The sequence below is a fragment of the Colletotrichum chrysophilum genome (genome assembly GCF_026319265.1).
Source record: "Colletotrichum chrysophilum strain AFK26 chromosome Unknown scaffold_308, whole genome shotgun sequence".
NCBI lineage: Eukaryota > Fungi > Ascomycota > Sordariomycetes > Glomerellales > Glomerellaceae > Colletotrichum > Colletotrichum chrysophilum.
In genome coordinates, this window is record NW_026517595.1 from 1 (window position 1) to 26,993 (window position 26,993).

Sequence of the window (26,993 nt, forward strand, 5' to 3'; positions counted from 1 at the left end):
GATTTTCTCTTCTTGTGTGTAAACCGGCATTGTGGTCGTGGAGTTGTTACGCGTCAAAGGTTTAAGTGGTTGGGTGCCGACCGCGTTTGGGAAAAAGCTCGCCGCTGACTGATATTCGCCGCTGACTGGTAAACCACGTTACTAGTAATATTATTATATATATTAGTAATATTATACTAGTTAAGACTAGAGGCTATTAGTATCTTAGCTATACTAAGAGTAATATATATAATAAGAATAAAGCTATAGTATTATAATCCTTACTTAGCTAATTATAGCTATACTAATCCTTTCTCTTAAGGTTCTCTATAACCTTAAGAGATAAGGCTAAATAGCAGGATATCTATCAATACCTTAAAGCTTATTAGTAATAAAAAAAAATCTCTTTTTAGAACACTAAAAAAAAAAACTGGGTAACAAAACCAAAGCAGCACAACGGTGCCTGCTTGACGCTACTCCCCTCGCTGAACTCGGTGAGGCTCTATTTGGTAACGTTGCTGGAATGGGGGAGTCGGCAACAGGCTCATCTTGTGGCTTGTGTCATTTGTTAGGTCGGTGGTCTGCATAGTGATGCGGGAGTATATGCAAGTGAGATTCATGAGGGTGGACGGCGTCGTAAGGGGGGTTAGGCGGCTTTGATCGTCAAGACATGCCTGGGACTCATCGGTGGGCGATTTACAAAGTCCCTGGGTACGTGAACGCATGTTCATCAATCTGAATGATGGATATATAAGTCAGTCCTTCGAAGCGTTGCTCGAACCAATCCGTCTTCAAAGCAGAAGCTCTATCCAACATCATCTACACACAATTATATCAAGCTCTCTCACACACACGCACACGCACACAACATGTCTCCCCCGGTCCTCCTCATCCTCGGCGCAGGCTCCCGCGTCGGCGCCAGCATCGCAAAGCACTTCTCCAACGCGGGCTACACCGTCGCCCTAGTCAGCCGCTCCGCGCCCTCTCCGCCGGCCGTCGACCCGTCAACCTCCTTCCTGCGCGTCCGCGCGGACCTGAGCGTGCCGGCACAGGTTTCCGCCGCGTTCGCCGCTGTGCGGTCCCACTTCGGCGGCGCGGCGCCGCGGGTGGTTGTGTACAACGCGGCGACGGTCTCGCAGCCGCCCGACGCGGAGAACCTGCTCAGCCTCGACGTGGGGACAGTCGAGGGCGATCTGAGGGTGAACGCGCTGGGTGCGTATGTGGCGGCGCAGGAGGCCGTGAAGGGGTGGACGGAGGCAGGGGAGGGGAGGGGCAGGTTTATCATGACGAGAAACCATTTGAATACCGGGCCGTTGCCTGTTCCGTTTCTGTTGACGCTGGGGATTGGGAAGAGCGCGGCGTGGTATTGGGTTGGGGCTGCTGATGGGTTTTTCAAGGGGAAGGGATGGAAGTAAGTTTCTTGGTTGCGGGCTTTAGCCTTGAGGATATCCTTGTGAACGGGGTGCTAATGAGGGTAACAGGTTCTTCTATGCTGATGAGAGGAAGGAGGATGGAAGTGGAGCGGGCGGGGATCTTGGGGCTGATTCTCATGGCAAGTTCTATTTGGAGCTTGCTGAGGGGGATGTTGCGGCTTTGCCATCAGATGTCACTTTTGTTGATGGGGAGTACAAGAAGTTCTGAGTCCTGGACTCAGGCGGCGTGTGGATGGGTCAAACGTTGGTGAGGAAGATGGAGGATGGAAACTGGGAAGAGGCTTGACAACATTAGAGAATCGACTATCGGGTAGTACGCTATCGAGCGTCTTTCAAAGATGTGTGCTTCTGCAGGTCAACGGGACTCACTTGAGTTGCTGCAGTATAATCGCAAATCGCTGGCAATACTTTGGCCCAATATATTGCTTTCATCAAGCCGACATAAGCATATAAAAGCGCTAGGTATCAGGTTAGCCAAGAATATCGTTGAAACACAATACTTGATTTACCAGAGATGGATGTCTACGCTTGTCTTCAACATATCTTTACTCAAGGTATTCGCGTCATGTCCCAAGCATTAACTATCAAGGATGCGGCAGAGTATCAAAGACTTCGTCTTCTTGGTCGATCATCCGAACAGTATTCCGACTGAATACTCGACTAGTCGTATGAGTTTCTCCATGTCTGTACCTACTTCATGTAATGTCACCTCGCGATGAAAAGCATGCGATGCAGCCATCGTCTCACCGGTCGGGGGCAAATGAAGAGTATGATTTCCACCACATTGGGCTCGTTTTGGTGTAAGCTTTGCTGTGCCTTAAATACTTTATATGTTACTAGGTAAGTTTTCAAGCAATCTTTACCACATGTAATAACACACTGAAAACCCATTGAGATAAGTGGTAGAGCCCAGCAAAGTCAGACTCACGGTTCGGACGTTCCCAACATTAGAATGAGGTATAAAAGACAGTCATGCAGTGATTACTCCGTCACACGCGCCACAAATTGTCCCAGAACTTGAAGGAGTGACAGCAGTTCTCGGCTTTTAGCGCTTTGGGACTTTACGACGGTGTGGCTTGTGACAGGAGGAAAGATTGATGCACCAGGCTCACGGTAGTGTTTGTCAATTTCTCTTACTTATTCTGGATATTAAAAAGTAATAGTTGCTTTAGTGCAGCAGCAAAGACACCACAGTCTTGATTTTGGCGGTAAAGCAATAGCTCGGCAGCTTCTGTAACCGAGCCATTCCAATGTTTTTGTTGGTTATCGCATGCCTCCTGCCCATTTCTCGGTGGTAAGCACAAGAGTTGAGATTCTACGAAGAGACGACTGATAAAGGGTTCGTCTTGTATCGCGTTCCTGCTCCAGTTGCATTAATGGTTGCCACAACGTCTTGTCATTATACAATGTAAGCCGTGGTCATTGCCTTATCTCTGAATACCAGTTGTTTACAGTATAAAGCACACACGCAATTTGACAATGCCCGGTCGACTAGACAATCTTGTCTTTGTTTCGCTGGCGTGGCTTTGGCAACCATCCGGTTCTCCATGCCCTTGGCGACAGGTTAAGAACTCAATCATGTTACCCTAGCTTCAAACTTGCAATGACCCGATGCTTTCCTTGAGACTTTTCCGTCAACAATTGCGAAATATTCCCATGGAATCATACGGTAGAGCTACTTGAATGCCCAATCCCGAGTGTGTCCCCCATTGATGCCTTGCCTTTGAAGACGCCTTCCAACTATGTTTACCATTGCAAACCGAAAGGTTTGGTTTTCATTCCTAGAGAGCTGGCTTTGGTAATCATAAATTATAGATCTTTTCATGAGAAAATATCATCTGAAACCGTCTGCGGTGGTGTCTTTGGTGTTGGGAATGACGCACTACAAATATTGCAGCAAATGCGAAACGGTCATTTCCTACACCAAATTGGCTGGATCTGAGCTTACCTGCCTAAAAGAAGTGATAGACATGTCTGTCAGTCTTTTGCATGGACGTGAAAGGGAATGTTTGGGAAACTGTCACGAAAGGATCTTGCACAGCGGTCCTGGCTTCATTAGGTACGAATAAGAAGTAAATACCAACGCGATGAGACAAGAGTGTCTTGAAACAGCAAGAGCATTTCCATTTGGCATCGGGTTTGAAGGATAGATCATGATATGGACAATAACACTCGGTGACAACTTTGACAATGAGGCCTCTTCGTCAAAGATAGTAAAAGACTGTATTTTCTGAATTGAAGCCATGATTTATCAATGCTGAGTCCATGGCTTCCGCCCCATAAATAGAGACGAAACGCCATTGAGGTTGTCCTTCGATATAGTCCAAGTCATAGTAAGCCCTGAAAGCAGTTGCGAGCTATCTCATTCATGCACATTAGTGGTACCTACCTTCGTGTCTAAAAGTCATGTCGGAGGACCAAACACCAGTACCGTTGTACTTCCTCGGCTTTAGAATCTTTTTCTGATGATACACAGACAGAGATGAACCAAGGCGAAACGATTCACAGCCACATGAAGCTGGGGGCGTTGTGCTAACTGCTTCCTCAGCTTTGCCTCTGTTGGTCAGATGGGGTCGACCGGAGTGCATCTACTTCCTCTTCGTGCTCACGAGATTCTGTTGGAAAAGAGGCTATCCAGCTTCTCAACAGTTACATAGTTTTTATATGTGCTTCATATCGTCTAAGGTTTGTTCAAGCCAGGTTTTAAGGTCCAAAACAGCCATCCATAATTGTCAATCGACAGTCACTAGCATGAGACGTCTTCACATTATGTGTCAGGCTTCCCCGTCTTGGACTCGTTAAAAGTTTAATGATCAAAGCATGTACGAATGAACCTCTCTTGTGAGTGTGGCCAACACCACCGAGCTCTGTCTTGCGATTTCTCATCATCATTCGTACGTGATACACGACGGGAGCTCACCGTCTGGCCGCAAACCCTTCTCCACGCAAGGGGTTGCCATCTACTCCCATCGGTTTACCCTGCTGAGTGCTGTGTTCTCAGACGTACTCGGAATGAGAGCCGACATTGGCGTCTTTGCGTCATTCAAAACTATGTCGGCCTAGAAATGAGTTTTCAGTCTTGTCGCCATCAGGATCTCGAGATGATCGTTGTGAACATTGTAGGAAACCCCGTCAGGTGACCAGCTCTTGTCGCTGTGGGTGAAATCAATCAAGAGTTTGAGTATCGCTGTTACCCAATACATTGCTTGATACAGGGAAAGATTGTTTGACACTCCGCAAAGCATTTCAGCATAAGGGTAACCAACCCTTTGAAGTTTGAACTGACTCACCGAGGAACCAGATCAATCGATCATCTTGGGCGGTTTGCATACGGATTATCACTGGAACCATTATCGAAATCTATGCAGATGAAGGTTCTACCCATAGCATTGAGAGCAGGTCGGTGAGAATATCCTACCGCTTTCCGGGGAGTATTCCGATACCATAAACCGAGGACAGCCGCGCGAAACGGCGAATGAATGCAAACGTCCTCGTGGCACTAACTCCGGCCAGAGAATACAGACATTTCCACAAACCCACTCAAAAGAGCAAAGGCCTTAGAAGTTTCCAATCCGGGCTTTCGGCAATGGACCGGGAAAGAATTCTATTCCGAGCATGAGACTCTTCGTTCAAAGCCACCATTTAATGCAGCCTTAGCTTGCTCAGTATTAGCTAAAGTCCCTTGTGCCATTCATACTATGCACTGGATTTGAAGGCTTGTTACTAATCCATAACCCGTGATGACTACGCGAGATCTGTGGGGAATATCGTGATGACGAGCCTCGGCAAAACGGCTCTGGACACCCTAGTCCCGCATGTTACGGCTCGTCTGTTAGCCATTGCGAGACAGTCCCGAAGATGATGAGAAAAGCTTCGCCATTGCGTACGCAGGGTACGTGATCCATGGACCGTAGCCCCTGGCCCAGGTACCTTAGAGGGCCTGGCTATGCTCAACCCGTTGCAGACGTAGGGCATTGAGAGCAATAAGTAGTCCGGCTCAGGATTGCCACGCGACCGGCTTCTAAGGAGGACTACACTGGCATACACATGAGAATCTACAAAGCCACTGAATGGATACTGTCATTTGGCTGGGGCAGATCACGAGCACATCAAGTATCGTTCGGGGATGCTCGTCCTCACCACAGTCAGGGGTGGCTTCTCACTCACAGGAAGATCACCAACATCACAAAGAGACGCAGTCTCACAACATCAAACGCGCGTCTCCTTTGGGTAAAACATGTCCCAGCCACCATCAAACAGACCAAGACAGCCGTTCCTCGACCGCTAGTCTCAACCACGTTGTTGCGGGCGCTCAGCCCTGAAGCAGAACGCCATTACCTAATGAATGGAGCATCCCTACCCTCCCTTTCCAGGCCCTCTCGCAAGCGGGCAGTGTTGTTGATCAGATGTCACACCGCACCGTCGACCTGTTTTAAGGTTTTTGCTTCCTCAGTCGGCAGGACGCGGGGTAGCGAAAGGGGGAGAGAAAGAGGTGAAGATCCGGGGAAGGCAGAGAGAGCTGCAATTTGTACGTAATGGTGAGGTGGGCGAGAGGGAGGCGTGCCGGCGCGTCGGGGGACGGAGGCCCAGGCGGGGACGGCTTTGTTCTGTGTTGCTAGCGAGATCTGAGACCTGGGTATTTGCGCCGACGGTGGAACTCGCTCGAATCTGGAGAAGCGAGAGACCCAGAGACGTTTGTCGTCGTCGACGGGAGGATGGGCAGGATGGGCGGGATGGGGAGTTTGAGATGGCAGCTTTCGCGGGACGGACCGTTGTGATCTGTAAGATGTTGCGGGCGTCGAGGGCGACTAGACAAACTGCGAGAGCTCCTCGACTTGCAAAGGGGTGCTTGGCGAAGTCGCCGGCTGTAACCACAATCTGCGTTTGTTTGTCAACGTGTTCGAAGACTCTGGGATCTCAACTACAGCCCGTCTGCCGCTCAGACTTCATGGACAATCAGGTTGATGATCATCTTGTCAGCCAAACGCCTCAGCACGTTGTCGACGACAAACCCACGGTTGAGGCACTCTCAATCTGCATGGCAAAACCACTCGTCAGCATTCGTCAACGATATCGCGAAATGAGACCACACGTTGGCGTCACATCACCAAACACACCCAGCCACGACCCCAACGAACAGCAACTCCTCGAGCGAGCACGTTTCCCGCCAACGAAGGCGGGGCCCATGAAAAACCCAGACGACGAACAGACGACAGACGAGGGCGTCGGTTTCCCCAGACTCCTCAACTTGCAACAAGAATCGTGGCATTTGCGACATGGGTTCAGAAAGGTCTGGTGACCGTCGTCGTCGCGGCAAACAGAATTTCCATTACCCCCAGGAAACTGCTGACTGGTCGCGCCAGGGGGCCCCAAATTGGATCTTTGACGTCGTTGACCATGTCGTGGGGCCCTAGACAGGGGGTTATGTGTAGCGGTACCTCGCCGGTCTCGACGGACACGGGAACAAAACATGCTGGCAGCAGATCCAGCTCTGCGGACAACAGAAACTGAGAGAGCAGAAAAAATTGGCACCAAAAAAAAAAAACTTCCAGCCAGAGGTCCAGAGTCCAGAGGAGACTTTCCAGTTCCTTGCATTAGCCCCATCTTTCCCTAGTTGTGGTCCAAGCCTCTGAGTGGCCCAAAGTGCTACGCTACAGCCGAAAGCGGCAATCGATGGGGTAACGCTTTGCTAACAGATTGCCTCAGAACGCAATGGCGTCTTGTGGTTTTCGAGGTGTTTTTTTTCTTCGTTTCCTCAGAAAGTGGCCCCGCGTGACTCTAGAACGCCATCCGGTAGCAGGTTTGCATCACGCGGGGCCACTGTGGAAAGTGGGGAGACCGAAAGACTCGAGAAAAAACTGCTTAGCTGAGATCTGGTTTAGACGAGGACAGAAGGGTGCCACCTCATCTCAGAGGAGCTCGCCTTGCGCCGGTGCAATTGGCAATTTGCGCGGGCATGTCCGTTTCGACATGATGCGTACTTGGCTGACGACGAATTGGACATGTTTGCTGTTTGCTTCTTTGTGCTTCTTATCAGAATAAACAAATCCAGAAAGATATCCTATCTGGGTTTGCTTATTTTGCAGATAACAGCAGACTCTCAATATCCAATGTCCGGGCGTCTTACACGCAACTCCTTAAAGGCCGATGACTGATGGCTCTCTAACACCAGGAGCGTGCCCGAGGTAAGTTAAGCAAGGGGAGAGGTAGGCGGACGGCATATGCAGCATGCCTCCGATCAGAAACCCTGTCTCACCCCTACTGTTACGTCCCAACATGTCTTCATCATCCCATTGATGCAAGTCAAGCCTCACAAACTGGTCCTCTGAATGCCGTAGGAATGAGGACGACGCGCAGTCATCCACCCAGCTGCATCAAGACATTTCGAGCTCTTACGACGGTACTCCTCCTTGGCCATTCTCACACTCCACTGCGCAGAAACCACTCTCCTGGTACCCTGGTCCAAGTCACGGGGAACAAGAGCAACCAACGACAGCGAACCAAGCTACCCAGGAGCTGTCCCAAACCAAGCTCTGCCAGCCCTAGCTCTGGCCTCTAGCCTACAGCAACTAGCTCCGCTCCCGACGTTTCGGGGCCTCGGGACCGTCCTAATTTTGCAACCAAGATCTACCCCCTCAGTCCCTCTTCCGCTCCCACTCTGGCCCCCCCGTCTGTCCCCTCTGAGAAGTAGGTACCTACGGCACCGCAATAGAGCCGCCAAAACTTTTCCCTCCAGCGCTAAAAATTCTTTTTTGCAATGGGGCGCGCGAGCTGTACGTAGCTACGTACCGCCAGGTGACTTCTTCTCTCCCCCCCAGTGCAACGCCGTCACTCAGCCCATGGGAAACTTTTTGCACGTCAGGCGGACGCCGCAGAGCCTGGCCGCCGTTTCTCCCTGGCGTGTATGTGTACGATGGTACTTGGCCGCCCACCACCCCTCCCTCCTTCCTCACGCTCACGCCTTGAAAGACAAACAAAACCTATATAGACCATGGACCCTCCTCTGTCTCTCACGGTCGACTTCGCTTCCCATCATTGACTCATTCCAAGACATCCAAGCTTCTGCTTCATCCAAGCTCCGTTCCCTCATCCGAGAGTTCAGACGACACAACCCGTGAACCAACCCACTTACACGGATCACAACCTACACCAAACCTACACCACAATACAACACCACGCACACATCCTCCAAGATGCCTTCCCAAATCTTCGTCACAGAGCCTCACCCCACCGTGGTACCAAACACCTACATCTACTCGGGCCGCGGCGGCGCCGGCAACATCTTCAAGGCCCCCGTGACCACCCCGGCCACCGGCGTCACCACGCCCCTCAAGCCCGTCTCCGCCAACAACAGCGCCCGCCGCTTCTACTCTGGCATCGGCGGCGCGGGCAACGCCCACAGCGCCACCGAGAGGCCCGTCATCAGCTTCGATGAGGACTTTGACCGCCAGCAGGTCCGCGACCGCGCCGTCGTCGGCCACGTCGGCATCGGCGGCGCCGGCAACGTCTCCCGCCGCAAGGGCTCCGACGCCTCCTCCGTCCTGAGCGAGGAGTCCTCCGCCTCGTCCGGCTCGTCGCTCAAGTCCATCAAGGAGCGCGGCGGCAGCTTCCTTCGCCGTCTCGCTTCCAAGAAGAACTGAGCGGTTCTCGTGGTCTACTGTCTCCACTACATCAACAAAATCATGTCATAAAAAAGCAACGGAACTCAGCAAGGCGTTTGGAAACCAAAAAAAGTCATTTGTCGGATACTTATGTGGTCATAGGGGGAAAAGCAAAGGAGATTCTCACAAAGAGAACCGGGAGGTTGTTGCCTTGGAGCAAACACGAAGAAACCGTTTGCAGGAAATCATTCTCTGGCTGGAAGATGCCAGAGATATGGGAGCATAGCGGGAAAAAAGAATGGGCGTTTTACGATTTTTGAGCGAAGTCGAGTAGTCGACACAATACCCCCCAATTTCATTTGGATAGCATGGCCCATCTGATGATGGAGCCCTTGAATTGAAAGTTTATAAACCTTCAAATACTCCACCTTGATCCTGAACAATGCCTGTGACTCGAGCTTTGAATATCAAACGCATAACTGCCGATTCCTCGTGGACGTTGCCTTGTCGAACTGGTACCTCTTCCTCGCACAAACTCACTCAACACGAGTGCACGGCATCGACCCCTGTGCATGGTCAATAAAAAGAGGCCACCGGCACCTTACGAAGAAGAACCAGAGGAAAGTCAATCGCCCATGATTGCTAGTCTGTTTGTGACTCAAAAACCCAAAGGTTGCGAATCATCTTTTATAGTCACAACGGCAACACCAACACTGAATCGAAAGCTCTCGGAACGACTATGACAGGAATAAACCGGCGCTGGACAACATTGACGGACAGTGGCGCAGCAAATGATATGGGCGGCTCTTCCAATGATATCGACGGAAATGTGCCAGTCTCCGTGCTCCCCGTGTCTGAACCACAATGGTTCAAAGTATAGGACTTGAAAAGGACTTGAGAATTGGGCTCTACGCTCGCCATCCCATACAATGAATGGTTTGTCGAGTTCAAGCAGATGAACCAAATTGCCCAAATATATACTACATATTATTACACCTGTTGTCACCAACATCGAAATACCGCCCGGAAGACAGCAGGAAACAATTATTAGACTTTGTAGAAATGGGCAGCATCTTTGGGAACAGTCATGAGCCACATCATTTGGAGGTATATCAATGTCACGACTTGCTCTTCATCAACCTAGAATCACCAGACAATGATATCTTGACGTACGTCGTCGTACTCCTTAAGAAAGCTGCCTGAGAAACAGTGAACGGAGGGACGACTTCGCAAACCACTCAAAACACACTACACTCAGGCACCACAACTATGAGAGAATACTTCAGAGGCAGAAACAGACAATGATGTCAAACCCTCATGCCAATCATAGAAACCTCCTGCCTCATAGCATCGCATCACATGTCACCTCAATCAAGCCACAAACAATCCTTTCTTAATCATTGATCAACCCGAGAGCTCTGACATTCGTTGCCCAAGAGATTCTGAATCCTCACCCCAAACACCCTTAAATAGCACACGCCCGTAAGCCATACCCGATACTCCCAACGCACGACATGAAACAAATGTCTCGCCCGCACATGGCCTGCGCATGTGAGTATTCACATTGCTTATTCCAAAAGCAACAGCCTTCTAGTATAGATGAGACCTTATCCTTATCAAAGAGGTCAGAGCTCCCACGAACCATCTTTTCTTCTCGTCTTATCTCGGCATCGTTGCTTTTCAATCCTCCCAAGGCATGTTTCTTATTTCGGCTGTGATATCTATGTCACAAGTCAGCCCCGTCATTGGCAGGTGACAGTCGTGGCACTCAAGGCCAGAGCGCAACTGCGGGCGTTGCGTAGTTGAACATACGCAGCCCGTCATCTACAAGAGCCTTCAGTCGTCCGTAAGTCGTTTACGGGTGATACATGCTAGCAGTTCGCAGCTTTTATCATATACACAAAAGGGACAACAAGACTCGGGTATCATTCTCAACTTTCTAGCTGACTCATTACCTCAACATGCTGCCTACCTTGCCTGAACCCCTGGCCTCTCGCAACGCCAGGGAAAGCTTTTTTTTTTTAGAAGGGGGTAATCTTTGGAAAACAAAATCTAGCCAGTCCTCCCTCCGGTTCTCTTCCCGTCGTCTTCCCATGACACATACGTTGATTGACAACCGGGAAGAAAAGGCATTCCCTTCTTTCGCCACGCGTCTACGGTGTATGTCTTGCTCATCTAATGGAGACACGCCCAGATTCTATTGGAAAAAAGCGTGGGCAGAAGAATGTGCAGAGTAAACGCATCTAGAAAGCCGCTTCGTATAAAACTCAAAACGCAGAAGCCGTCTCACGTAAATTTGGTGTGGATGATATCCGGGTTCTCGTGCCAGTCGTCGATGCTCACCCACATCTGTCACGGTTGTCAGTATGTCACTTCGTCGACCCAAGCGGGGGAGAGAAGACTCACCTTTCTGAAAGTGCTGAGACCAGCCAAGATACTTCCTCCGATCCATGTAGAGTACTTGCGCTCCGGCGGCGCAAAGATCTTTATCCTCATGTCCTTGACGGCCAACCGCTGCAGCTCCGTGAGCAAACGGTCGCCGAAGCCCTTGGTTAGCGTGCTGCCTCCCGAGAGCACAATGTTGCTGTACAGCGACTTGCGCAGGTCGAGGTCCGTCCTGTTTATCGCGTCGACGACGATCTGGTGCACGCCCGGGTACTCGAGGCCGATGATCTCGGGGTCGAAAAGGATTTCTGGTGCCCTGAAGCGTTCCGCGCCAATCTAGCATCACGGTTAGCACTTTTCGTCCCCTCTCTAAATCCTTTTCCCGACGGAAAGTAGTGCTTTGTTGCTTACCTTGAGCTTGTGACCGTCCGGCAAAACATACTCCATGCTCTTGGCCGAGTCCGTCCTGTTGGCCCACTCCTTCTCCTCCTTCCTGGGATCGTGCGCGACGTAGGTGACGGACTCCTTGATGAGCCTCACGACCTCCTTCTCGGCGCTGGTGTGGAAGACGTAGCCGCTCTTGCGCAGCAGCGTCTGCATGTACTCCGTCACATCGCGGCCCGCGACGTCTATCCGCCGGATGCTACTCGGCATCGCGAAGCCCTCGTACACGGGGACGGCGTGCGACACGCCGTCGCCGGAGTCAAGGACGATACCCGTCGTCCGGCCGCTGGCGTATAATGACAGCACCGCCTGGATCGATGTGTACAGCGCCGGCACGTTGAACGTCTCGAAGAGGATCTGGGCGGCCGTGTCGCGGTTGCTGCGGGGGTTGAGGGGGGGTTCGGTTAGGAGAACGGGGTGCTGGGACAAGCATTAGCATCGCGAGATGAAATTGGGGCGGGGAAAAACGCCATCATCTCCCCGCGGTCTACCAGAACACACACCTCTTCGCTGAGGGTCTTGAGCCCCTCTCCGTACACGTACTCCCAGATCTTCTCCATGTCATCCCAGTCCGTGACGATGCCGTGCTCGAGCGGGTACCTGATCTTCAACAGACCCCGGAGCTCCGTCGCCGCCTTCTGCCCGATAAAGACCTCGCCCTCGAGCGCACCGGCCAGGACACGTAGGTGCTTGGGACGGCCGACGAACGAGGGGAAGTAGCACTTTGGCAGGTCGTCGCCCGCGAAGCCGGCGCGGATGGTGCCGGAGCCATTGTCCAGGACGATGGGCGCGTTGTGCAGCGAGTCCGTCATCTTGCGCGATGCATCCGAGGATCAAAATGTTCTCTCTCTCAAATCCTTCCGCTTCTCAATCGTTCCCGCCGGTCGTATGTATCGTCGGGTCGGCGAGTTTCGTTCCGATTTCGCGCACACGTTGAACCACACCCACCCCTTTGTTTGTGTTTGGCGGTGACTGCTGGCAAGTGGGGACTCGGCGATTCGTTGGCGTTGGGGAAATGAGGCTACGATTGACGCCCGCACGCTTTGATCCCGGTGTGCGAGGGAGAATTGCAGGAGTTTGCGGTGTCGTCGCTGGGCCGTCGGCTCGTTCGTCGTTGGTCGCTGGAGATGGGATGTTGTCAAAGTGGTCAAAATTGGAGGACAGCTTCAAGCACGACGCGGTCTCAGTCCGGGGAGCTGCAGGGGCGCGAATTGCTAGGACAGATGTGGAGTAGCGCGATTGGGAGCTGGCGTGCACTGGCCTCTAGGGTCTCGGTTGGAGCAGGTGTGTAAGTGCAGAGATGGTGACACGGAAGGGTTACATTTGGAATGCAAACGATTGTGGAGATTTATCTCTCTATTTAGTTGTCGTTGAATAAAATCGAGTCTCACGCGCGCAAAGTAGTTCGTATGTTTTGAACAAAGTAAATAGTGCTGGTCCGAACAGACTTCTACCGATGCTGAATCCAAGAAGCCCCCGAACGCCGTAGATGCTCGAGATAAGATATGTACAGGTATCTCTGTGATATGTTCCAAATTCCCAAAATTCTAGCTTCAAACTCCCGTATCGATGTTTCCACTCAGTTCGTCAAGAAGAATGAATGCATTCGCTCAGATGTGGCCGTCGAGCGCCACCTTAGTGAGGTAAGGCCAGCCAAGGACGAAGGTGAAGAGAGGGAAGAACCTGCAGAGTGTACTGTTAGTCGAGATTTGAACCAAAAGGCACGAATTGTGAATGTAATGCTTACATTGTGGCCGTGACGGCACGTCTCTTGAGCATGGCACCGTAGTAGGGCTTGGCCTGGACGCCAGTCTGGGGCATCCTCTGGAAGGGATGAGGCTCAAATTGGCGAGCAACGTTGCGCATATTGGTGAGGAGAGAGAATTGTCTGCGCTGGACAGCCATGCGGGCGGCAGTGCGGGCGGCGAATGCTGGAGACATTTTGGGTGATGAGTTGGTTGGTTTGGTAGTCGAGTAGAGACTTTTGAGTGATTAAGAGGAGTGAAGTTGGTGGTGATACACTCGTACAAAAGATGTAGTGGAGAGTTGTTTGTTTGTTTGAGTCGAGACTCTGTTTGATGTTGTTGATGTGTGATGATGATGATGATGATGAGGGAGAGGGATGCACAACAGACGAGAAGCTGCTTCGGATCTTATACCAGGAAAAAGATTGTGACTCCTGCCCGCAAAGCTACGATATCTGTAAATCTTGGACAAGGCTATTCCGGGATTTCCTACGGCAAACGCCTATTGTGGGCAGATGGGCGGGCAGCTTTGCCCGTAAGATTGCCGTGCCTGGGCGGAGCGAGTGAGGCTTCTCAATCGAGGCCCAGGCAAAATCATGCCATCCCATCTCCAACGGCCCCCAAACGGTATCCATGGCCATGGGATTCTGCAATGAAAGTTGACAAGACACAATGTCTCACCCAATAGGCGCAGCCGCGCGGGTGGGGAGGCAAACCATTTGGGTCATTTGGGCGGTTTGCAAAAAGCCTGCGCTGGAAAATCGCGTATTAAAACTGTCGATTGGCGATGGTGTGGTTCTCTGCAGTTTCCCGACGACTGCCAACGATTATGGGGTGATGTGGTGTGACGGCGGCCACCGAGGAGGCGCGCTGATTGGCTGGCCGAGGGGCCTGGATTCCTGGCGAATGAGATGATCGCCGCTGCTGACCATTGAAGCGAACAATCGAACCACAGACCCAGCCGGCTGGGAGCGACGACGAGGGAGAATCCGGGGAAGACAGTGACAGCTGCCTTGGTCCGAACTTGCAAAGGTGTTGGAGTTCAGATCCCGAACGAAAATAGGGGATGAGATGACATCGTTGCTCTTTTTCCCAAGAAAGAATGAGGTGGAAGATGCGGTGTCACTTTGCTGCAGAAACGGTACGTACTGCGAGCTGTCACTTGGGAAGCTTGCAGGCCCGTCGCGACCCTGCGCACGCTGAGTGGCCCAAGAATCTGGAGTTGGCAGCCAGCACGCAGCGCTTCCTTCAGATAACGGTCTTATCGCCATGTGACTCGGGCGGACCCGCCAAACGCGGTCGGACGTTGACGCCGTTCCGCGGTTTTTCCTGAGCCGTGGCCTTCCGGGTTCCCGTCTCACTGAAGCTCACCTATCGACCGACCGATACCCTACCACGCCCCCGAGTCTCCCGACTTCGCGATCGTCCGACCGACCGACCACTCGAGCATGCCATTGGTAGACCACGTGACAATGTCGTCGCCAATGAAGGCCGCCTCCGACGCGGGCAAGTCGAAAGACGGACTGCACCCGGTCCACGCCCTCCCGAGCCCTGCCGCGCAGCTCGTCCGACACGTCCAGCCGGTGCTCCTATCTGGCCTCTTCGTTGCACAGTTCAGCTCGCTGGTGGCCGACCCCGTGCGGACTCTCACAAATTCCCTGCCGGTCGTCGCCGTGATACAGATTGTCTACGCGTTCGTCTGCCTGCCCGCCGCTGGTTCGCAAGCGTCAAAGGGTATTCGCAAGCCCCGGCCTGGTGAGAAGAAGAAGGTTGAGAGCACGGGGCCGAACCCCTTCATCGTGAGTGGTCATCCCGTCACCAATCGGTCGGGGAGTCATCGCTAACAGCTATGCTAGGCTATCTTCCTCTCCGTCCTCCTCGCCGCTCTGATCACGCCCGCCCTGCACATCGTGCTCGTTCTCTTCGGCGCTCCCTTCCTCACACACGTTCCGCACACCCTCCTCTGCTCCGCCAACGTCTCCCTCCTCTCACTCTTCCCTCTCTTCTACGTCCACGGTGTCGAGGCCAGCACATGGGCGTCCATCGCCAGCGCGGCTGCGCCGCTGGACGAGGCATACGGCGGTCTGATCGGAGGTCTGCTGGGCGCATGGCTCGGCGCGGTGCCAATCCCCCTGGACTGGGACCGTGACTGGCAGAAGTGGCCCGTTACGATTCTGTGTGGCCTCTACGGCGGCTACGTCCTGGGCAAGACCATTGGCGGCACATTGGCGTTTGGCAAGAGGATGGCAGGTTCTGCGAGCGACGACGAGTGAGCATGCTGAGGCGGTCAACAATCTGAATTGGCAGCGTGCTGCAAGTCAGCGACAACAGTTCCGCCGACTGTCTGACTCGTCGACAATCCCACTATTCGTCACGTCTCACACAAGAATGCCTCCGGGTGAGGTGTATCATGGCTAGGCCTAGACCTAAACCTGAACCTGAAGAGGCGGTAGTTCAAGCGTGCGTGGCAACAGCGGCTTCACCAACGCTAGCTCTTGTTTAGCAGCAACTTGGCCTTCCGCAAAGTAATCGATGTATAATACCTAGTGCCAATTGGCAACAGCCAAGAGTGGCCTCAAAAAAATAAACCAAACAAAGTTCCGACATAACCAATGCGATAGACCGCTAGGAAAGAGACGTGATGTTGCAAATATTTGCCGCCATGAGCCTCGGCGATGTCGCAGTCAATGCCGTGCAGTGAAATACCTACATCATATCCGCCGTGGCACACTTCACCCCAGCCACATGTAGCATTGCAAGCTTGCCTCATGGAAGAGTCCAGCCCTACAGAGTCGACGAAATAGGCGTTGGAGTCCGACTTCTAGCGACGTTTTTTTTCGCCGTCTGCGTCCCCCGTCACAAAAGCGGGTACAGGCCGCGTCTCCGTCCCAGCCCTGCCAGCTGCCGAGCCGACTTGGCTCCTCCCCTTTGCCGCCGGGCATGACCGGGCCCCTTGCGTCATAAGTCACGGGGCAGCTTGGGGTTTCATTGGTGAGACAGCTCTGGCAAGTTTTTGATGGGACGAGGAGACAAGAACAAGGTGAACGGCGCGCCGCGCAAGAGGAAAAGACACCAACAAGGCGGTGGGGATTTGGGAGAGCGGACATTGACCAAAGTGACTTGGTGACTCTTCACTGCCAAATCATTTGCATGTCTTCTCCGCAGCATGCGCGGACGGACCGATGTCCGCTGGAGAAACAATTGGCATGAACCTTGCGCCAGCTCGAGCAAACTGACAGGCAGATCCTCGATGCTCATCTGTGGCTATGTGGCTGTGCCGTCACTCTTGCGACACTGATCAGCTTTCCTGGTGTGGCGCTGTGGCTCATCGCCTGCATGTTGCTAGTGCCCCTTCCCTGCTGTCGTGACTGTCTCTAGCGCCTCCTACTGGTCGAGAGCGTGTGGACCGATGAGCCAAAGAAGCAAAATTAAGAAGGCGGACCCCACCGGCGGCGCTAGCAGGCTCGGCTGATGACGTAGCATCCACCTACCCGCCCCGAAAAAGAGTTCGCGCAGCTTCTCGTCCATTAGATTCCGATGTACACTGGCTACCTTTACGCGAGAAAACAAGCAAGCCAGTTGCAGCCCAGCGCGCACCTGTGCACCCATTACCTGAAGACCAGCCCCGGAATGGCCGTGCCTGGGTACGGTGCTGCTTCCCAATGACGGCGATGTCGCGGGAACTGGCTGGGGCGGGGGACGCGCAATTGAAGGCTCGATCTGGTAAGGATAGATCGGAAACGACGACGATGCCATGGCAAAATATTCAAGTGTCGGATTTCTGTAAGGGGGCATCATGTGGGAGAAGTCTGCGCCGCGAACCGGTATCAGCTTTAAGCATCTTGATGTAATTGCAGAAACCTGGCAGCAGGCAGTCGGTGGTTCGCCGTCTTGCAGGAACAGCCGTGCCATATCTGACTTTGCTGATACGTCGTAAAGATGCAGCTGTACTGTCTTCAGGCTTCGGTTCTGCTCCGCACGGATTGTAGTTTCCGGAGAACGTCAAGGGCCAGACAGGGCGTGAAGAGCAGGGTCATTGCCCAAAAAGTGGGTGAAGGTGTGGCTTGTCCGCATCGCACGGCAAAGCCATCCCATGCCCAAGAAAACTAGCGAGAAGCTATCCGAGGGGAGGTGCGGAGTGTCTGTCAGCGAGGTAGGGGCCCGGTGTGCCTTACGCAGGCGCACCTTATTCCTGCCGCAGCAAACCGGGAATCAGTCGATGACGCATGTCCCTTCTCATTTCACCCCAAGCCTATTCCCCGGCACGAACAGTACAGCTGCTGCGGCTTAGTGGGAGCTTGCGCTTGGGTGATGCTTGGTGCTTGGGTGCTTCCGGACCTCAATGGCCTAGCACCTGCGACTGGCTTGTCCCTTGTCAGACGTAAGGTCCGCAGTGAGGTAAGGAAGAGATGTACTGATGGCGGGAAGGGGGCGGCCCCTGCAAGTCCACATCACATCACTGTGAGCTCGACTGGTGACCGTGACCTTGTCCATTGCGCCTACCTACCTTACTTGCTGGGGCCATTCTTTTTTTTTCCTCGTTGAGTCTTGGAGGATTGCCCAGTACCACTCCTCTATTTAAGCATCTCGTCCCCATCCCGCCCTTCCTTTCCCCTCTAGACATTCTCAACCAACGAACCTACACTCGACCTTACATTAGATCTTCGAGATCCCGTCGCGAACTATCAGACTCACACAAACAAACACTTCATCACCACAACACATCAATCACCATGCCTTTCACCGCTTCCGATATCTGCAAGATCCTTCTTGCCATCATCCTCCCGCCCGTTGGTGTCTTCCTCGAGCGCGGCTGCGGTGCTGACTTCTTCATCAACATCCTGTTGACCATCCTTGGTAAGCTCCGAATCTTATCGCCATCACTTGCAGCATTCACTAACATACATAGGTTACTTGCCCGGTATCATCCACGCTCTGTACATTATCCTGAAGTATTAAGCGTCCCGTCGCTGAGGTCGTCCCGACCTCGAACCACCTACATCAATGAGCGCTATGACGACTTCAAGCAAGCGACAGCGGCATGATCTCAGCCCTTCGACATGCGAGACCCAATCGTTTGACAGGAGGGTGGTGGTGTAGGCGGTGGCCGGGCATTCCAGCGACCTCAGCTTCCGTCTCATCCGGCAACCTTGGGGGATCCTCCTGCACCCGACGGCAGGGATTCTGCTTGCCAGTGCAGGGTGGCCTAAGACCCCCTACCGCTTTTTGTTATTTTACGACCACGACACAGCAACGGCCTCTTTTACTTTGTTGGAGGCGGTTATTTTCATCACGGACTGGTTTTCATCGGCTCTTATTTTCTTGTGGTACGCCTGCAAGAACTGGATCAGGGAGACTTTGGACTGTGTACACTTGATGCTTAATTCGATACCCGACATCAATCTCTTCAATCAAAGATTTCTTCTTTCGCAAAGACTCATTTTCTCATTATGCATGTGTGATGTGTTGTCAGACGCAGCCGCATCTGGTTGCTTCATAATCCGGCTGTGCCGCATGACAGCGGTTGTGATTCTCCCCCCGCCAGCAGTGACAGTGACACTGCCGGAGCTCCCTACAGTGATGTCATGCCTCATTTGCATTGAAACGCTGAACTCTCGCCCGGAAACGTTCTAGATCCCGCCAACTCGCCTAAGCATACAGGCTTCGGAAACACCGTCCAAGAGCTTATTTCACTTGCAACAAAAACGCTCAAGCAGTTATTGCATAGCCAACCATGCCAAGGCAACCATGGTCGCAAAAAGTTAACCTTGTTTCCCGCGTATCCTGAACGACGGAGCCCAGCCACAATAATGGAGACGCCAGAACCTCCAAATGACCCTGGAGCGGTTTGCTCTTCACCGCGACGGATCAACCAACGGAAGCCGAGGGACGCGTCACGCAAAATACTCGGCGCAGCGTCGGTCCCACACTGCCTTTTGCGGTGCAGTTGTGCACACACTCGGCGCGAAGCCGAAAGCGTTGCACTTTTGAGGCTGGCCTTGCCGGGCCTCGAGGCGCTAAGGCAGATTGAATGTGCCCTGAAGCCTGTCGTCCGTCGTCGCCCTGCCGCTGGACTGACTGACTGACTGACTGCCGTCGGCCGCCAGAATCAGATCAACTGCGATCCCTGTCCGCGAGGGCTGTGTTTAATTGCACGCAGACCGTTGAGCCGAGCTGCGGCCTGTTCGAGGGCGCTGGGAAAACGGACCGAGTGCGATGAGCGCCAGCCAGATAGATCATCATCTTCCCAGGTTCTTTGCGCGAATGCGAGGAGAGGAACAAGAATGAAGACACAACGACGATCCACCGCCTTAGCCGCAATGACTCGGCGAGTATGGAGCTGAGCTTTGATATCCTACCCGGCCTTATTTCATTTTTCATTTCTGGTCGAGATACTGCATAGTATTTCTGCCCTTTATTTTTAAACAATTGTTTCGAGTGGCACGCTGCTGGCCCCCAAAGCGCTCACAGACCCTTTCGATTTCGGCCTTCCCATATACCCCTGCCCGCGCCAAGGGGGGGCCTGGTGATCCCCTGCATCCCGCCTCGCTGGGCTAAGGGTTCCGGCGTACCCGCCTGCCAACTCCATGTCACATTTTCTTCATTTGAATCGTTGCGATGAACGCCCTCCCGTTTGCTCCGGGGATGGTTTTCTCCTCACGGAACGTGTGTGATGTCTACCATGTATACGTGAGTGTCACGGGGTGTGCTCCATGGTTCCACATCTTCGGATATCAGGGAGCTGGAGGGGGAGCGGGGAGCGGTGCGAGATTCTGATCACTATCGGCTGGCTGGCAGGTAAACGGAGGCAGACATCCGCGCGTGGAATTGCTTAGGCGCATTGCACTCAACCCCTTCCGACCTTGAACGACAGAATCTGTGAGGCGTTAGCGACAAACTCATGACCATGGAAACATGAAGCCCATGCTGATGGGGGAGCACTTACATCGTTCTTCCCAACCGCAACAGGGTCGTCCTCAGCGACCCTCAAGCCCCCAGCACCCTCGATATACGCAATCGGCGCATCCCCCATAACCTTCCTCGCCGCCTCCCCCACCGTTGTGCCCTTCTTGACCAGCACGCAGTCCCTGAACACCACCCTGCTCTCGTTCGCGCCAGACTGGAACGTCGTCGTGTTACGCACGGGAAACACCGGCACCAGCCCCAGGATCTCCGCCGCCTTGCTGAGCACCTGCACCACTCCCGTCGACCCGAACCGGTACAGCACCATGTCCTTGAGGTTCTCTATCCGGTTGCGGTTCTTCTCGTCCAGTTCCTTGAGCCCGCCGCCGTTCGGGTCGCCCTGCTCGATCAGGTCCTCGCGCGTGTCCATGAACTCGCTGCCCTCCGTGTACTTGATGTACCCCTGCTTCGCCATCTTGCGCAGGAAGATCTCCGAGATGGCCGAGCACAGCACGATTGTGTTGGGGTCTTGCATCTTTGCAATCTTCGCGATGTTCTTGTCCGCGTCCGGGTGGTCGATCTTGTTGAGCGCGATGACGGTCGGGAACTTCTCGTCCGTGAAGGCGTTGACCACCCGGTCGATCGTCGACTCGTCCCAGTCCTCGAGCGGCTCCTTGATCCCCAGCCGGTCCAGCGCGCGCGCGACCACATTGGCCGTGCTGCCGTATCCCGAGAACTGGCCCTGCAGCGTCTCGATCGCCGTCGCCTTGATCGCCATGTGACGCCGTCTGATGCTCCCCCACTTCTCCATCAGGTTGCCCTTGATCCAGGCCACGATCTCACCGCGCAGCCAGGCAATGTCCACCGACGGGTCGTACCCGCGCGTCTCCTTGCCCTCGGCATCCACGGTGCCTGAGGCGTCGACGACGTGTATCAGCGCATCGGCGTGGCGCAGGTCGTCGAGGAATTTGTTGCCGAGGCCTTTGCCCTGGTGGGCGCCGGGGACGAGGCCCGCGACATCGAGGAGCTCAATCGGCACGGAGCGACGGCCGTCGACACAGGCGCCGTAGTTGGGCTTGCAGCGGTCCGAAACATTGTGGCGGGCGCAGGCACAGTCTATTTGGAGGTATCCGATGGCTCGTTGGGGATCGATCGTCGTGAATCTGGAGGTTCGGGTGAGTGATGAACGACCGGCATGAAAACGGCAGAGGTTTTGCTGAAAGAGACAGAGGAGAAGCAGGGCTCGTACGGGAAGTTTCCTGTTCACAAAATTCCATCAGCGGCCAGGTCGCATGGTGGGGTGGTCGGTTTTTCTCGGTCGAGCGGGCTTTTGGTAAGGGCTACGGACCAACTTTTGATGAGGCGTCTGTGAGACTGTTGAGCGTTGTGCTCTTGCCTGCCGACGGCTTGCCAACCAGGCCGATCAGCGGATCTCGAGGCATTGTGTCGGTTTGAGCTTGTGGTGCTGTCGTGGTGAACTTCGAGAATCGTTCGAGGGGTAGCGATTTTGCGAAGGGCGCGGCCCACCCTGGTCGGCTTCGTCCCGCTAATGCAATGAGGGGCTGCCCCGATAATTGCTGACTGTCCTTCCGACATGGTCCGCGTCCACACTGAGTCCCGTCTCGCCTCCCTTTCGCTCTGCACGTTGAGTATGTAGCCAGCATCTCGGGCTGTGCCAATTGCCAGTGCTGCAATGCCTTATTCCGTTGAGTTGCCGGATCCACTGCATAATCTCGTTGTAGATCTTCACAAGTAAAGCTCGCGATATGGGAATAATTAGGTTGTTGACCCGAATCCATTCTAATCTCAATGCTATCACATCATGTTTTTCTCCCGCCAACCGACTGACCGCAACAAAAGAAACTCCGGGCACCAAAAAAACACACACTATTCGTAATGCCGCCGTCTGAGTTCGTGGGAATTACCCTCAGAAATTCCGTAGCGACGACCATGTAAAGACCCTTGTTCCCCCCGACTCTGTCCGTTCTTGTTCGTTGTGCTCTTTTCGGCAGCATCGGGTCACATACTTTTCAAAATATCGTCCGTCATGTCGGAGTGCGCATCTGATTTCGAGTTGAAGGATTCGACGTCTCCATCCTAGTCTGCTTCATCGGGTTCCATTGCACGGCCAGGCTTTTCCATGGGAGATTGACCTCGCAGAACTCGCAATCGAAAGGGGTCCCTCGTCATTTGAGCATCCGTGCTTGATAGAGCTCTTGCTCCGCGTCTGTCTGCGTGGTCTTGTCAGTGCCTGTGTCTTTCTCTACATTGTGAGCTGCGTCTTACCTGTCTTCAAATCATCCTGTTCCTCGTCGTCCATCTCTGGCTTCTCGTACTTGAAGTCCATGTTCTGATCCCACTCAGACATGCTGGTTTGCCGCGGGCGTGACTGTACGACCTCTCTCAGTAAGTATGTCACCGGTTTGAGTCTACGGAAAGTTTTTTGCCTTGTCCATGCCCATTTCTTCGCCAGCCTCCTTATCAGGTCCAGGCTCGTCCGCAGTGCCGAGGAATCTAGTTTCAGCGATGCTGTCCTGCTCCCAAGGTTTCTTGCGTGGAGAACCGACGATCTTGTCGTCGTTCGTGTTGAAGACCTCGTCAGCCTTGCGCTTCTGAGGAGTAGTCTGACCCTCATTTTCTTTGTCGTTGTCAGAGCCGTTCTGGTCATAATGGGCGTTCTCAAGCCAACGCGGCTTGCCCTTGTAGTCAGCGGTACGGCGCGACTTGCCCTTTTTGTCCTCGGTGCTGTCAGAATAAGCCCCAGAAGAGTTAGAATGAGTCGAAGATAATGCGTCTGCATCGTCTGAGGTGTTTGATGCGGTATCTTGTACGGGCGCCTCGGAAGTGGAAGGGCCAGCACGGGAGGTAGAATCGTCGGCATGCGCTATCCCCGTCTCGAAAGTGGAAAGTCCAGCACGGTAGTAAGAAGCGTCGGCATACACCATACCCACGAGTACGATGATGCTGTTCCCGAGATATTTCCGGTTGGTATCGTCATACGTATTGAGATCAACGTCTTCAGAAAGCCAAGTGATGATCGATTCGATCACAGCTTGCCACAATCTCGCAGTGGGTTCTTCAGACACCAGACACATGTCCCAATCACTGGCTATTTCATCACAGAATTGATCCACGTAGGCTTTCGCCTTGCCTTGAGACCCTGTCTTGCAACAAGACTGCATTCGGGAGTCAGTATACACAGAGCTGGGTCGGGCGAGACGACAGAGACGAGAGTGATGACAGCGAGGGGAAGGGGGTGGTGAGCATGGACTTGCAGTGCAGAGAAACATGTGGAAGCCCTCTAATGATGAGAAACTTCGGCCAGTCCTGTCTTTTGCGAAGGGCAATGACCAGGTAGACGAACGACGATGACGACAGTATAACCAAAGGGGTCGGAGAAAGAACGTAGAAGCCGATTGCTTACCAATAGTTCATTTACGTGGGCGACCATATCATCGACGAGTGCATGAAGCTCGTCCTACTATGTGTCAGTCATGTCATCAAGTATGCTCGTCGATGCTCCATACCTCGTCTACTTCGAAGGGCACGAGTTTATTGAGGAGGACGTACTCCAGGTCGCTGGCGAGTGTCTGCATGTTGATCGTCAAGTTATCTGTATTTCGAATAGTGTTGGAAATGTTTGCCGGTATGATGTGAAGAAGTCAATCTCTGCTGGATCCAAGAAACAAAAGAAGAGGTAGTTCTTGTTGATGGACATGTAATGTGATGGAAGTCGGATGGACTGAAGATGTGTGGTCTTGGTCGAGGAAGTCTGTCAAGCTGCTGGACTGGCTGAAGAGTCAACAGCAAGAGCGTTGGCTTTCAGTGTGGCAGACACATGTCGTAGTCGGTTCCCTCTTGTGGTGATCAGCCCTCCTTGGACCTGCCTCTCTCACGCCCGTCACAAATATCTGGACCCAGGTCTTACTGCCTCCAACTTTCTACCGGTCATGCTGGGTGCCGTTTGGCTGATTGTCCTTGCCCGACTCCTTAATCTTTGCAAGCCGCGAAGTATCATCAAGCTGGGCGAAGGGGTCACAGCCCGAGGTCTTGCTCGTAGCTACCAGGAATTCCATGGCTCCCAGCATCGTTTCTGCTGCAACGGGCCCCATATTGGGAAACCCCCTATTTTCCGTTGTGTTAGAGCGACTGCTTTTCCTGTGTGATTGCTATCGTTGTCACCGTCGCCGTTGGCTCACGGTGTTTGCTATCGTCCTCGATCGAAGTAAACTTCAAGTCTATTGAGTAAACAGTAAATGTCGCCGCGCAGACGCAAGGAAATTTAAGCGGCCTCTGTGTTGGTTGCACCTCGGCGTCCGGTGTGGTATTTTGAGGGTTGTGAACTGGCATAAATTGGATTGAGCAATTGGAATGGGTAACAATGAGGCTCTCGACTCTCTGGTGTTCTTGTGCCAACGAAAGTCACCAACCTACAAACACCTTGAACATGCATCCTTCCATCGTAAATGAACTGTCGCAGTTGTCATTAGGGAAAGCAGCGATCACTCTCGTCCATTGACGATTCCTTCCTGATTCGGGTCAGAGCGATGGCGACTGCCGCAACAAATCGAGTAGGTGCCGACCAGATTTTGATGTTTTCAGTAGTTCTCGAGTCTACAAGAGCGATGCGAAATCCGAGCCTTCCTACCTCCTCAAGCTTGCGACACCACCTCAGCACCAGCCACGACCATAGCCTCCGAACTAACTGTAACCGACGCGGCCGAGTAGAGAGATTTCACTGCAAACCAAACCCGCCCTGATGACATCCGTGGTGCCAATTTGGGCCTTTCATAGCTGATGGAGGGAGCAACACCGTCAGCTGACGTTATCAAACGTTAGACGCAGTCTCAGGCACATCTGCTTGCATTATTGCTCTATTCAAAGATCGCACTCATTTGCGTTTGCCTTACTTGAAACCCCTATTAGTATGCAATTTATTACCCCTCTACGCCACTTTTTATTATTAACAACAACGCTATTAATTTTAATTAATATGCTTTTTAATATAATTTAAGTTTTCTAATACTATTTAGAGCGTAATATAAGTATAATTTTATAATACTAAAGTAAGATAATAATAATTTAAACTTTATATAACTAATATAGTTATTAAAAATAGTAATATACAAATATAAAAATATCCTCTTAAAACTAAAATTTCTATTAATAAAACTAGTAATAAGAATTTTTTTTTATTAATATTAATTCTCTAAGAAAAAGATTATAAAAAAAGCTTAACTAGTCTTGTTAGTAATAATATTAATAATAATAACTAAATAAAAATATAATAGTTATAATAAGGATAAGTTAGTAATATAAAGTTATAGAATAGTAATAGTAATAATATATTAACTTAATTTATAATATAAAAGCAAAAGAAAATAAAAAATTAAACTTCTTAGTATTATTTTTATTACTTTTATTACTATTTACGTTTAGTATAACTTTACTTTATAGTTTAAATTTATTGTTATAAAAGTAGTTATTATAATATAAAGTTATATTAATAATAATATTCTCTAAAAACTTATTAATAGTTATTTCTCTATTAGTTATAGCTTCTACTTAAGTTATAATATATTATTTATAGATCTAAAGATAAATAAATAAACTTAATAAAGTAAAAGGATAATTAATATAGTAGTTATTAGTAATATTATTATAATCATTACAATATTTAACTTTTAATTTATACTTATAAAAAGCTTAAATTATTTAATATATATCTTATGTCTTCTTTTATTTTAACTTACTAATTAATAATAAATTACTCTATTACTTCTATTAATATAATAGTTTATTAATGTTACTAAGTTTAATAAGAATAAGTTTAATAAAGTTATTATTTTAATATAAAGTTTATAAAGTTATATTAAGTTATAAAAATATCTTAATAGAGTTTTAAAGTAATATTACTCTAATTAAAGTTATTTAAATAGAACTTATATTAAATAGTATTAGAAAGAACTACTAAGACTTATAATAATAGTTTATAGAGATTAATATATATTAATTAAAAAGGTTTAATATAATAAAAGTAATAATCTTAACTTATAATAACTTATTTTTCTTCTTATTATTCTTAATAATATTATTAATCTATTTTTAGTACTTAAATAGCTATAAATCCTAGTTATTAAATTTTTAGTAGTTAATATAGAATATCTTCTTAGAAAATATAGCTTAATAATTTAAATTAAAGAGGAAAGTATTTTAAATAAAGTTAAATATAAAAGAGTAATTATAATATTATAAAGTATATTTATAGTAGAATTTTCTAATTATATTATAAATAATATATTTAGCTTAGTTATTTATATTTTCTTATTTAATCTCTCTAACTTTGATATCTAGTTATATTTAATAATATTTTTAGAAATCTTAATCTCTATATAAAGTTCAAGTTCTATAAGAAGTAATAATAATAATAATAATAATAATAATAATAATAATAATAATAATAATAATAATAATAATAATAATAATAATAATAATAATAATAA

At 50.8% G+C, this 26,993-nt stretch overlaps 8 protein-coding genes across 8 annotated transcripts; 4 read left to right on the top strand and 4 right to left on the bottom strand.

The window, feature by feature from the left end:
* Positions 1-848: 848 nt before the first annotated feature.
* Positions 849-1,620, top strand: COL26b_014202 (uncharacterized protein; the record flags this gene model as incomplete). The annotated part of the gene is made up of 2 exons (XM_053186779.1): positions 849-1,390; positions 1,461-1,620. 2 exons carry the CDS (start codon positions 849-851, stop codon positions 1,618-1,620), a joined length of 702 nt encoding a protein of 233 aa, XP_053029269.1.
* A 6,985-nt stretch (positions 1,621-8,605) lies between these two features.
* Positions 8,606-9,052, top strand: COL26b_014203 (uncharacterized protein; the record flags this gene model as incomplete). The annotated part of the gene is made up of 1 exon (XM_053186780.1): positions 8,606-9,052. One exon carries the CDS (start codon positions 8,606-8,608, stop codon positions 9,050-9,052), a length of 447 nt encoding a protein of 148 aa, XP_053029270.1.
* Positions 9,053-11,299: 2,247 nt separating this feature from the next.
* Positions 11,300-12,654, bottom strand: RO4 (Actin-like protein; the record flags this gene model as incomplete). The annotated part of the gene is made up of 4 exons (XM_053186781.1): positions 11,300-11,362; positions 11,420-11,734; positions 11,810-12,262; positions 12,346-12,654. 4 exons carry the CDS (start codon positions 12,652-12,654, stop codon positions 11,300-11,302), a joined length of 1,140 nt encoding a protein of 379 aa, XP_053029271.1.
* Positions 12,655-13,452: 798 nt separating this feature from the next.
* Positions 13,453-13,783, bottom strand: COL26b_014205 (uncharacterized protein; the record flags this gene model as incomplete). Its single annotated transcript, XM_053186782.1, has 2 exons — positions 13,453-13,525; positions 13,590-13,783. 2 exons carry the CDS (start codon positions 13,781-13,783, stop codon positions 13,453-13,455), a joined length of 267 nt encoding a protein of 88 aa, XP_053029272.1.
* Positions 13,784-15,059: 1,276 nt separating this feature from the next.
* On the top strand, positions 15,060-15,860 carry COL26b_014206 (uncharacterized protein; the record flags this gene model as incomplete). Its single annotated transcript, XM_053186783.1, has 2 exons — positions 15,060-15,386; positions 15,444-15,860. 2 exons carry the CDS (start codon positions 15,060-15,062, stop codon positions 15,858-15,860), a joined length of 744 nt encoding a protein of 247 aa, XP_053029273.1.
* A 2,460-nt stretch (positions 15,861-18,320) lies between these two features.
* Positions 18,321-18,546, top strand: PMP3 (plasma membrane proteolipid Pmp3; the record flags this gene model as incomplete). Its single annotated transcript, XM_053186784.1, has 2 exons — positions 18,321-18,444; positions 18,497-18,546. The coding sequence occupies 2 exons, from the start codon at positions 18,321-18,323 to the stop codon at positions 18,544-18,546; spliced, it is 174 nt and encodes a 57-aa protein (XP_053029274.1).
* A 1,888-nt stretch (positions 18,547-20,434) lies between these two features.
* On the bottom strand, positions 20,435-21,932 carry COL26b_014208 (uncharacterized protein; the record flags this gene model as incomplete). Its single annotated transcript, XM_053186785.1, has 3 exons — positions 20,435-20,464; positions 20,534-21,606; positions 21,839-21,932. 3 exons carry the CDS (start codon positions 21,930-21,932, stop codon positions 20,435-20,437), a joined length of 1,197 nt encoding a protein of 398 aa, XP_053029275.1.
* Positions 21,933-22,919: 987 nt separating this feature from the next.
* COL26b_014209 (uncharacterized protein) lies at positions 22,920-24,086 on the bottom strand (the record flags this gene model as incomplete). Its single annotated transcript, XM_053186786.1, has 3 exons — positions 22,920-23,666; positions 23,915-23,968; positions 24,018-24,086. The coding sequence occupies 3 exons, from the start codon at positions 24,084-24,086 to the stop codon at positions 22,920-22,922; spliced, it is 870 nt and encodes a 289-aa protein (XP_053029276.1).
* Between the last annotated feature and the right edge of the window lie 2,907 nt (positions 24,087-26,993).